We start from the raw sequence: 11,846 nt of genomic DNA on the forward strand, positions 1-11,846 counted from the left end.
CTCAAGTACAAAGATTATTCCAATTGAAGAAGCAAAATCCACTCGAAGGCAAACACAAGCATATTCAGAGATAAACCAAGTTCAGATAAATCCTAAAGTTCCGGACGACGGATCAAAAGTATTCGAGCATCAAGCCCGAAGAAGTTTAACGATTACACAATCACTCGGCATTCCGAGGCAAATAAAGGTGGAGCATAATGTTTTTCGGTCACGCGTCAGGAGAAGGACTGGCTGGGTCGCAGAAACTGTCAAGGTCTATGCTGTCTGCAATACGAGTGGCAGCATCAAGGAAAGTGTCCATGAAGGATTGGAAGGTGTGCCTCTTTGTGTTAGCAACCTTGAGCTCCGCCAGCTTGTCTTCTTTAACGTCTTTGCAGTGCACTCGGACCAAGGACAACGCGACATCAGCGCCACAGCGAGCAGATGACTTCTTCCACTCTTGCACTTGGTCAGGTATTTGATTCAGTCGAGCCATTAGAGACTCGAGGTCTTGAGACAGTTCCGCCTGAGGCCAGAGTTCAGCATCAAACCGAGTCATCGCTGCCTTCAGGCGAGCAAGATAAGCAACCACGCTGTCCATGCGAGAATCCAACCACAGCACATTCATCGCAACATCATCCTTGACTGGACAATTTATGGGATCGAGACCCGTCTCGACCCGCCCAGTTTCCGCTTCAAAGTCTTGGCAAAGCTCTACACAGTCGAGTAAGTGATGAGTCGACGATATAATCAAGCTGGACAGTCGACTGTAATAAGTCAGTCAATCATCAGTACCTTCAAGTTTTAGGACCAGCTTTGCAGCAAGCTGGCCCAGATAAGACTCCAACTTGCCCTTCTTGGCCTTGAGGCTCCCAAGCTCGTCAGTCAGCCTGTCCTTGTCTTTCTTCAGTCGCTCGACCTCCCGATTGGCATCAGAGACAACAGCCTTCAGTTTGGAGTTCTCCTCTTCTAACTTGCCGACTGAAGCAAGCTTCTTGTCAGCAAGCGCCGTTTTCTCTCGCGCTTCCTTCTGTGCAGCAGCAAGATCCAGATCCTTCTTCTCCAAAGCCTGCTTCATTTTCTCTAAAGAAATAACATTCTTCAGACGGGCTTGGAGTTGACGGTTTTCACTACATACATCTGCTCGAGTGGAGTCACTCGGTTCAAAAAATGGAAAGGAAAAGGGCCGGCAGTGAGAAAGACAGTTGACGATTGGTTACCTCCCATGGCAGCTACTTCATCACGAGCAGTCTTGAGATTCTTCTGGGCCAATTCTAGATCAAGGTTGAGGCTGATTTGCTGCTTGTTCAGTGTGGAAAGCTGAGCCCCAAGATCACAAGATTTCTGCAGTTTAAGCCATATCAGTTGACCGAGATAAAAAGACATCACAGTGATAGCTACTCTAAGACTACCGCCAAATCAAACATTCAACGGCAGTCTCGGGGACTACACCCAGTGGGTGCACTTGGCGTGCCCCCACTGGTTTGAATAAACACTCGACATGGTCTACCCAGTGCGAGAGTAAAAAAAAGAAAAAGTAGTTCTCAGACCATAGTCGACTGCCCGCAGTCAACCACGGTCTCGGGGACTACACCCAGTGGGTGCACTTAGCATGCCCCCACTGGCTCTGGTGTCATTCGACCTGGCCAGTCCAGACTGAGTGACAAAATTTGGATTCTCAGACCACAGTCGACTGCCCGCAGTCAACTATGGTCTCGGGGACTACACCCAGTGGGTGCACTAAGAGTGCCCCCACTAGTTCAAAGATTCAATCCAAGACGACTCAAATTGACTCGTGCAACTTCAAAACAGTCACACCCCAGTGGGTGATCGGACGAGAAATATGATCAATCGGAAATCAACTAACCTGGACACTGGTCTGCAGAGCAGCTCCGGCGTTGAAGGCCACCTGACTGGCCTCATGCACCACTTTCATTTTCCCCATCACAAGGTTCAACTGAAGAAGTGCTTCCTTAGCGGCAGACGGTGGGTCGTCCGGGGTTTGATACGCTGTGAAAAGCGATGATGGCAGAGCAGTCAGAGCAACCGCTGGGTCTGATGCGTGGGGTTGTATTGGTACAGCAGAAGTCTGAGCAGTTGATCCTGATGGGCAATCAGTCGACAGCGGGATAGCAAAAGTGACGTTGGTACGTGCCGGATCTGACGATCGTTCGACTGCCGTCCCAGGCGTCTCAGTCGACTGAGGAACCCGGGCCTCAGGCGCTTTCCCGCTCAGTTCCTTGTCCCTCCTCCTCCTTCCCCTCAGCGGTACTTCTTCTTCATCGTCCGGGAGCACAACAACGTCCCGTGGCACTGCAACAAACAGAGAAAGTCAAGGAGATAGCTGACAAACAATCCAGTCGTCCAAATAAACTCGAGTCGGGCAGACTTACTGGCTTTGGAGGTAGCTGCGTCGTCGGTTTCCTCGTTGTTTGGGGTCTTGTCGATATCCATATCAGTCGCAGCCGAGGCCGGGCTGTAAAGGTTCATCATCCACTCGGTCAGTACAAGAGAATCGGTCAGAACAAGAAAATACGGGGAGAACATTTACCCAGAAGCAACAGGAACGTCCATCTTGATTCTAGGCAAGGTCTTCCGAGCCTTCGAAGGATTGATCTTGGGCTGCTTGGTGACCTTCTTAGCCAATTCTAGAGTCAAAGACCGAGCGCGCTTTTGAGATGGAGCGCTCGAGGCCACAGCCTTGCCGTGCCTGCTCGCGGGATCATGGTGCTGCTTGGATCGACGTTCAGAACGAGGTGGTGAGTCAGCTACCTCCTCGTCGTCCGACTCATCACTCTCATCTTCATCATCGTCGGCTGGCGACTCCCACTTGCCGCTCTCCTCCGCGCTGTCCTCGCCTTCATGGTACTGCTCTAGAGCTTGTTCACCATTGGGCATTGAGTACATCTCTGTATAAATCTACAAAACAAGGAGCCGAGCGGAAATCAGTCGGATCAACAAACAGTCAGAAAACACATCCAAATTCAATCAGTTGTAATGGCCAAACCTTGTCTGGCTGGTTGCTGTCGCTGAAAGGTTTGACTCTCCTGGCGCCCGTGGGGTTGTCCTAGTTCCCGGTGATGCCCCTCAGCCACTGTTTTGGCCGTCACCTCCTCCGGATGAACCCGAGCGGTATCACCAGCCCCGGAGTACATCCACATGGAGTGGTCACGAGCTTGGAGTGGTTGAATGCGCCGACTGAGGAACACCTCTAGCAGATCCATGCCGGTGACACCTTGGTTGATCAGTTGAACTACCCTCTCGACCAACATGCCCGTTTCCGCCTTCTCCGCGGTGGTCACTTTCAACGAAGGTGGAGTCTGAACACGACCAAAAGAGAAAGGGGGAAGTCCAGTCGAGTGGCCTGGGGTCGCGATATCCTGGCAATAGAACCAGGTCGACTGCCAGCCCCTGACCGAGTCAGGAAGAGTCATCGAAGGGAAGGAACTCCTCTTCCTCTTCTGAATACCCAGACCCCGACACATCTGGATAACATGGGTTTTCTCGTTGTTCGAGTTCGCTTTCTTCACTATTTGGGAGCGGATAGTGAAAATGTGCTTAAAAAGACCCCAGTGCGGTCGACACCCCAGGAAATTCTCGCACCTGGACACAAATGCGGCAAGATATGTGATGGTGTTGGGAGTGAAATGATGGAGTTGAGCCCCGAAGAAATTCAAGAAACCTCGAAAGAAGGGGTGTGGAGGAAGCGAGAAGCCGCGGTCGACATGAGTGGCGAGCAGAACACACTCACCCGGTCGCGGCTATGGCTCCGTTTCCCCCTCCGGCAGCCGCGCAGACTCATGGACGATCAGCCCTAGCTCGGCCATATCGTCCAAGTCTTCCTGCTGAAGTGAGGATCGGATCCAATCTCCCTGGATCCAACCCGACGGCAGCCCCGAGCGCGATGAAGATCCCCGATTCGCCTTCTTGCTTTTCGCCACCCCCGTCGCCTTCTTCGCGCGTTCCAGTGCCGCCGTTTTCTCCTTCCCCATGGCGGCGGAGCGGCCGCGTCGAGAGTGGAGAAGCCGGATGAGGTAAAGGAGCAAGAGGAGGAAGAAGGAGAATGGGCACACACAATGCGGACGCCTCGACCTCGCCGCTTTTAAGGGCCTACTTCCGAGTGGCTGACGCGTGGGTCCGGGCGATCCTGTCAAATCCCTTAACAGTTGCACACGAGATACGTGGCGAAAAAGGTGGCGCGGAAATCGAAACGTCCTAGTTATCTACTCCGCTTACCACGGCGCGCTCCGCCTGGCGCGCTTCCACCAAAATTTCGAATCCCGCGAAATCCGGGATCCTCTACAACCAATCACGCCAAAGATTCCATGTCAAAGATAACACTCTACGGATGACATTATAAAACCAATCGGTCATTTCTGAATCGATCAAGGTGACTGAAACGAAACCGAAGTTCCAACAACTGGCCTCCATTTGGAGATGAAAGCAAGAGCCAGAGTAAGGTCAACTTCAACCTTCTTTTCACTCGGACCTCAATCCATTCGGGGGCTAATGATGAGGACATAGACCTGGGATAGGGTAATAGGCCTGACCTATACCTCCTACCTAAGATCCTTGTCCTAGAAGCAAAGAGGTTCAGGAGCAAATAGAGGGGACCCAACGAAGGTGTCGAATGCAATCCACTCGACCTACCATTCACTCGACGACCCCCCATGTTTATGTCACTTGACCACTAAATCACTCGACGTGCAGAAGACCTAAAGTCACTCCGCACAGCAACGGTCGGGCATTTACTCTTAGACTTAATAGTCATTTATATTACTTTACTATACATTGAACTCCTTATAATGTGGGCTGGCTGGGGTCCTGGCGCACTCTATATAAGCCACCCCCCTCCACTGGCACAAGGGTTCGCACCCCGTGTAACACACACGCATATAATCCAGTCGACCGCCTCCGGGCTCCGAGACGTAGGGTTGTTACTTCCTCCGAGAAGGGCCTGAACTCGTAAAACTCGTGCGTACAGCTTCTCCATAGCTAGGACCTTGCCTTTACATTCTTACCTCCCATTCTACTGTCAGACTTAGAACCACGACAGGGGGTCCATCGCAAGGTGAAGGGGAGATTTACTTGCTTACTTGCTCATCCGCTCTTTGATTCGTTTCCCGGTCTTCATTTCGTCTCTTCAAAACTGCAGGCTAGGTGTTTGTGGAATTGCCTGCCTCCTTTGCAACGGCAACGGCAACGCCAGCAAAGTAAGGAACGCTAAGGCTAGGCAGAGCAAGGAAGGGGAAGGATGACCATGCCGTGGGGGCTGGCGGCCTACATGGTGGACATGGTGTGGGCGGTGCTCGCCGGGTGGGTGTCGGCGTGCCTGCTGGTCGCCAACGAGATCGCCCGCGGCATGCGGGCCGGGGAGATTGGCCCCTTCGTCGTGGGGTGAATCTCACTTGAGGAATCCTCCCTTCTGAATCCTTCATGCAGGTGCTCTGCTCTGAACCTTCTGCTCTAGTTTCTTTGCTAGTAAATCGATGAACATGGGGATACATTTTTTGATTACCCTATCTGCTCTCTATCCTGAAATACACGCCGACTATGTGTTAATTGGCTCTGAGATTTGTGTTTGCCAAATATATTCGAGTACCTAACAAGAGGCTAATGAGAGACTTTATACAGAGTAGTTTTATCTACATCAGTTATCGTGTATTAGGGAGAACTAATACATTTTTCCAAGTCATTTCTGTCATGATTAGGATAGAGACTTCGGAGTCAGGACGTTTTGTTTCAGTGTAGTGTCAGGTTGTCCAAGCGATTAAATTGAAAAGAAAATCCTCTGATAAGATTAGCATATACGGTGTGCTTCATGCATCCAAGAGACCAAGACGTGTTCTCTTCTCTGTGGAGAGAAGCTGATTTGCATTGACGGCTAATGCTGATTCTTTGTGTTCCATAGTTTAAAAGGCAACCATTTTGCACTGGATAACCAAGTATTCTGCCAGGGTTAAATTTAATTAAGAATGTTGTTCTGCACTTTTGCTTATTGTACGCTCCTCCTTTTGCCCACTTTATTTTCCTAGGCAATGTACTCTGATTCAGCCAGGACATCACACGACCGTGCTCTGTTTCTTCTCAGGTTCAGCCTGATTCGAGCTTCCTGGACAGCCACAAGGCATGCCTTGGCCGCCATTGAGCAGAATGCCGCTGGTGGCCAGCGGCGACAGAGTGCCGTCTCAGCGGACAAGGGAGTATCAAGCGAGACATCATCATCATCAAGCGAGCATGGGAGTTTTTCCTGCAAGCAAGTATCTCATTATCCTTACCTTCATCTGAACCACACTTGCACTTTTAAATCTCTGAAGAGTCAACGTCGACCCCGGCGCTGGTGCAGGAGGTGTCCATGGGCAACGTCCTCAGCGCAAAGCTCGGCTAGGCCCCGGCCAGGCAGGCCTCTCTCCGCGTCGCCTGCCCAACACCGTACCCTGCACCACTGTCAACAAAGTCTGCTCGTCGGGGACGAAGGGTATCCATATTTCATCTCTTCACCTGCAATGTCTCCGTAGTTACTTGTCGCCGCTGCTAAAAAACTAATGTTGTTGCCTGTTGGCCTGCTCCTTGCTATCTGAAGTATATATTTTTTGTCTATCGCTCATTCGCTATCTGAAGAATTTTATGAAGGTAATTTTAGTGTGTGTTTAGCTTTCAGTTTTTGCTTCTACTTCACAGAGTGGAAGATCGTAAGAAAACATTGGATGATCTTTAACAATTATTCTTAGAAGTAAACCTGAGCAGTATTTGATGATATATTGTGAGTCACTGAAAATGTATACTGTTTTTTCTTCAGGATATGGATGACTATCTCAAGGGATGCAGGTTTCTTCCCAAACTTAAGAATGAGATACCTGGTGAAACAAATGCTCCCTAGTCCCTACAGGGAAAGGTTGAGCAGCCTAGAGAATTTAGTACTGATCATGGTAAGGCCGACAAAGCCTGAAATCTCATTTTGATCCACGTTCAAAGATTACATGCTAGCATATATACTTGAAGTTGGCATGGAATATCAAAATTAAAAATAGACTTCACCTATTCCCTGTTTTGAAGAGCAGTGGGAATCAATTTTCTGATGTCCTTTGTTGGCGATTTCCCTATCCATGAAATGATAAATTTTGAACAGATGTTAACTGTCAAATATTTCAAGCATATATAGCTCAAATACACTAGTATTTCTTGAATGCACCAAAACAAGAAGATAGCATGAACACGTACAGCTAGGGTATGCATTTAGTAGGTGTTTTTCCGTTTTGAAGATTCATAATAGACTAAAAGAGACAGATAATTGAAGAAAATACCCTACTGGATCTGCACGAGCGCGCGAACTAACAAGTTTTCACTTTCTCGACTGGGTGCAGGGTGATCGACGAGGACTACTGCGGCCCGATGGGGGTCGTGCTCTTCAACTACTCGGAGGCAGACTTCACCGTGAAGCCCCGCGACCGCGTCATACAGATTATCGTCCAGGTGATTGCGATGCAGGAGGTCCCCAGGGTGGAGGACCTCGACGCCACCGTCCGGAGGTCACCAAGGTGGAGGACGACGCCACCGTCCGGAGTTCCTCAAGGTGGAGGACCTCGACACTTTGTACATACATCTAGAGAAGTGGTCTGGTTAGGTTGGTGGTGAAACGCTAGGGAAGGTACCAACCTTTTGATGATGGTTGTGTGCGTCCTCGTGATCTCTTCGAGTTGAGATGTTCAATGTTGCATCCATGAACACTTCAAGTGTTAAGATGGTTCTGTGAAATTTATTTTGCACTGGACGTGTTTCTGATCTCCATTCATGAATACTGCATCTATTTTTATTTTTTTATTCCTAATTTGTTACTAATAGCGTTGGGAAAAAAGTGCCCTACTAGTATTTAGGATACTAGTAGCGCTGGTATTATAGGCATGCTACTACTACTTCATTAGTAGTAGCGCGAGTCTGTAATAGCAGTAGCGTGGGTGGCACACGCTATTACTAACAAAGTTAGTAGTAGCGCGGGTTTCACCCACGCTACTACTAACTATTAGCTGTAGCGCAATACTAGTAGTGCGGGTACCCGCGCTGCTAGTAGCCTTTTTCCTAGTAGTGTGATGTTTTCTCGCACGGGAGAATATGAGGTGCCCCCGCACTGTAGATTCTATGGTGATACGAGTTCACGGAGATCTAACGGCTCACAGTAGGAGGTTTGAATGTTTTTGCAATATACGCCTGAGAGAGTTTGGGAATTGCGCAGAAAGTACAAGTACTACGCATGTGGCATCTGATCACAGATCATACGACCTAGATGCTCGTATCACCGTATCAGCTAATTAAGCTACGGGGAGCACCTAATATGAGTAACGAGAAGCCGTCGGATCCAAGATGCAGCGGCACACACGAGGCCTAAATGTTTTATTTGCAAAAAAACCTTGGAGAGTTTGGAAATTGCGCATAATTACAAAGACTACTCCCAAGCCATTGAATCTCAGTTCCAACGAAGTAAAAACTCGTATGACCATAGCATCTAAGCTGCGGGGTGGAGGTGATATTCTATGCCGCTGTTATTTTTGTTCGTAAACTTGCAAATGTAACTCATGCCGTTACTTGTCTAACCGCGCAAAAAGTTTGTTGAAAAAAACCAACCTACACTGAAATATCGGAACAACACACGGGGGTCCCACTTGTCATTGATCAAATTTGGACCTAAAACTAACAAATCTGAAAGACGAGATTCGAACTGGCAACCTGGACTACAAAGCGTAAGTCGATAGCGTGAAATAACAATGGTTGTTGGCTTTGTCCCATAACTTGATTTTATACAGTAGTATTACATTGAGTAGAGTAGAGGGAGTGCCTCGTCAACACGTGCATGACCGTTGAATCACTTACTGGTGGGTCCCAGGTCTGCGATCTCTCTCCCCTCTCCATCGTCTAACCTTTAGACACACGGGCACACACGAAGAGCGGCGCTAGCTTGCCGTGGTGTTATTATAACTAAAAAAAGCTTGGAAAATAGAAGAATTGCCTAGAACAAGAGACGTTGTGGCTGGTAGAGGCGGAGCTAACCACACCTATCCTCCTTGCCACGTTAGCATGATGAAGCTGTGTGGCTAGTGAGGTGTTTTCGACCGACTGGCTAGGTCCTGAGGTCGAACCATAGGTACTACTACGTCTGATACAGTATATTTTTACACGCACATTTTTCCTCCGTGCCGAGACATGGCACACCCTACCGTGCGGTTTCGGGGTCCTCCCGGGTGGTGCACGCATATATTCTTCCTTGCCGAGACATGGGACGCCCTACCGCGCGTTTTCTGGGTCCTCCTCGGTCGTAGCGCCGAAGCAAGTAAATGAGTCGTCAAATCACGAAAGACCACCTTTCCCGCCGAGTACATCAATGAAGCACGGTGGCTAGCTAGTTGGGCTAGTGCGACTGATTAGCTAGGACGCCGCCACATTTGTTTTTTCACCCTTTTTTTATCTCCTTGCCGGCAGGTAAATTTAAATATCCACCGCGGAGTGGCAGGCACGGCATGATTTTTAATTTTTTTGATTGACGGGAGTAGGCGCGGCAGGATTTTTAATTTTTTGATTGACGGGAGCAGGTGCGGCAGTAATTAGTCACGATGACTCTGCCTGTAAAACCCACTGCTCCCTGATGTGAGAAGTCGTCGACTGGTGTTTTCCCATGGTGAAAACCTAAAGATTCCCCGCTTCCTGGCTGGCTCCCTCCGCCTTCCCATAGATTGCATTGCCTTTTAGCCGTTTCACCCCCTTTGCTTCCTCTCCCCATTGCTTCTACCTGGTGCCATGGCGGTGCAGCAGATCACGGAGTCTGAGGTGAGGCGCTTGACACAGGAGCTCGAGGCCAAGGATGCGGAGCTCAGGGCCAAGGATGTGGAGCTCCGTGAGCTCAAGGAGGAGAGGAGTGCCATGCTCCTCCGTTATGTGCGGGAGTTCACAGAGCTTCAAAAGCGGCAGGCGTCCACCACAAAGATGCTCGAGGCATCGGCGGCGTTGCTGCAGAAAGCGGGAGATACGATAGGCCGTCAGGGGAGGCGGCTGGAGCGCGAGCGGGCCGATCGTGACGAGGTCCAGGATCGCCTCAGCCACTTGGTGAACCAAGTTGCCACGCACGTGTTGCGGCTGTGTGATGCCTACCCTCGTGCCAGCGCGACCATGCCGGCCGTCGGGCTAAACCCGTTCGACCACCCCGTCGACTTCAACGAGCCGCGACTTCCTGACCTGGTCTCCTTCTTCACCTATATCTCCGAGGAGCTGAGCCGTCTCCGCGCGATGGTGGTGGCGGAGCTGGACAAGGAGGGGTTGCAGGTTGCCGTCGCCGTTGCCGGGCGAATCCTTTCAGGGCTCCGTCACCGGAATCCATTCGTGCCATTGGACGCCGTCTTTGACAAGCTGGCTCCCGTCGACCGGGAGCGGGCTCTGCGGGCCGTTGCACCCTGCATCACCAACGTCGTGCACCTCGAGAAGCAAAGGGACTTCGGTGGTGTTTAGGCGTCCTCTGCATGGGCATGTCCATGTCTCTACGCAACATGACTGTTGGATCAAACTCAGACGGTGCAGATCAGTCACTGTAACACAAAGCGTGTGGGTGTGTTTGGTTGCATTCTCATCTCAATATAGTTGTTCCCTCTTCGTGTATTTGTGTTAACCTACTAGTGTGGACTCATGCACCCTTCATGCACTCTACCAAACACCCAAAAGTGGGTCGAGAAGGGAACTTTTGCTCCCATCCCGTGCACCCTTCATACATCCTGCCTAACACTGAGTCGTCGTGCTTCATATGGTTCATGTTTCATGGAGTACTGTAGCACCGTACTCTCCGTGCGCTGTAGACCTAGTTCTGTTAACATTGATCTCACCGTTCATTCTCGACCAGACATTCTAAAAAGCGGTACTATGTTAACTGTTCATATAGTTGACATGCGCACAACATCATTTGTTATCGTCATATCTTACTACACTAGCAACAAGATTATGTAGTACTGACGTATGAACCACTGCACATGCCTAGTAGTAGGAGCACTGTGTATGTTCAAGTGGCTACCGTGTTTTGCACTCCTCTCTCATAAGAGTGGAAACGCTTGCTGTAATCATTTTTTCTTTAGAAAAAACAGTGGACTCGCTCTACCGTGCGGATCCTCCTCGACGGTCGTCGGGAACTTTGCTACTCACTTTCGCCGACGTGTGGGACAACCATCATCAGGGTCCACCAACCATGCACTAAATTACTCCATAGTAGAGTGCCCAACTGCACGGTAGACTACCCCGATCGAAGCGCCGCAGTAATGCCCAATGAGCCATCAAATCACAAAACCCCCTCCTTTCCATCAGTAAGTTGGACGGACGAAGCAACCATCATTTCACTCTTCTCTCTCAGCTTCCTCTCTACCCAACCATCGCTTCTCCCTCATCTTGTTCCTCATTTCTTCAAGAAAACCCCGACCTGCTTCTGCCATTGTTCTTCTCTCCCAAAGAAGGAAAGGTGGTGCATCAATGGTGTTGATTCTGGCCAAGGCCCGGTCTTGCAACCCCGAGACTGATCCTATAACTCCCTCTTTGTTCTTCTTTTGGGTTTGTGATTATGGTTTCTTTTCTTTTATTTCTATTTGACACTTTCTTGATGGACGCTGGAGCACCGGCCGAAGTGATGTCTATGGCTCTGGCAAAAACCGTCGAGGCTCATGGTACGAAGAAGCGCAAGCACCCCGCCGAGACTACCGCAGACAAGCTCAAAGCCATCACCCTGTCCAAGCCCCCTCTCCGGGATCCCTCATTAAGCAAGTCCAGGTAATATCTCTTCTTGACGATCTTTTTCTCGATCTTGATCGTGTTTTTTCATCTAACACGCAGTATTAGTACTAGTAATA

The 11,846-nt window shown here is 49.8% G+C and overlaps 1 protein-coding gene across 1 annotated transcript; it reads left to right on the top strand.

Annotated features, from left to right (window-relative positions):
- Positions 1–6,028: 6,028 nt before the first annotated feature.
- Positions 6,029–7,853, top strand: LOC123055809 (uncharacterized). The gene is made up of 5 exons (XM_044479659.1): positions 6,029–6,239; positions 6,326–6,457; positions 6,779–6,908; positions 7,344–7,452; positions 7,822–7,853. The coding sequence occupies exons 1-5, from the start codon at positions 6,109–6,111 to the stop codon at positions 7,851–7,853; spliced, it is 534 nt and encodes a 177-aa protein (XP_044335594.1). The 5' UTR covers positions 6,029–6,108.
- The last annotated feature ends 3,993 nt before the right edge of the window (positions 7,854–11,846 follow it).

This window comes from Triticum aestivum, chromosome 2D, assembly GCF_018294505.1.
Source record: "Triticum aestivum cultivar Chinese Spring chromosome 2D, IWGSC CS RefSeq v2.1, whole genome shotgun sequence".
NCBI classification, from domain to species: Eukaryota; Viridiplantae; Streptophyta; class Magnoliopsida; order Poales; family Poaceae; genus Triticum; species Triticum aestivum.

What these genes read in the sequence shown, in the direction of transcription:
- LOC123055809 (XM_044479659.1), top strand. Translation starts at nt 6,109, where the DNA reads ATGCCTTGGCCGCCATTGAGCAGAATGCCGCTGGTGGCCAGCGGCGAC. An exon ending in CTGCTCGTCGGGGACGAAGG is followed by an intron (nt 6,458 to 6,778) that starts GTATCCATATTT and finishes TTTTTTCTTCAG; the next exon opens with GATATGGATGACTATCTCAA. An exon ending in TCATACAGATTATCGTCCAG is followed by an intron (nt 7,453 to 7,821) that starts GTGATTGCGATG and finishes TGTTACTAATAG; the next exon opens with CGTTGGGAAAAAAGTGCCCT.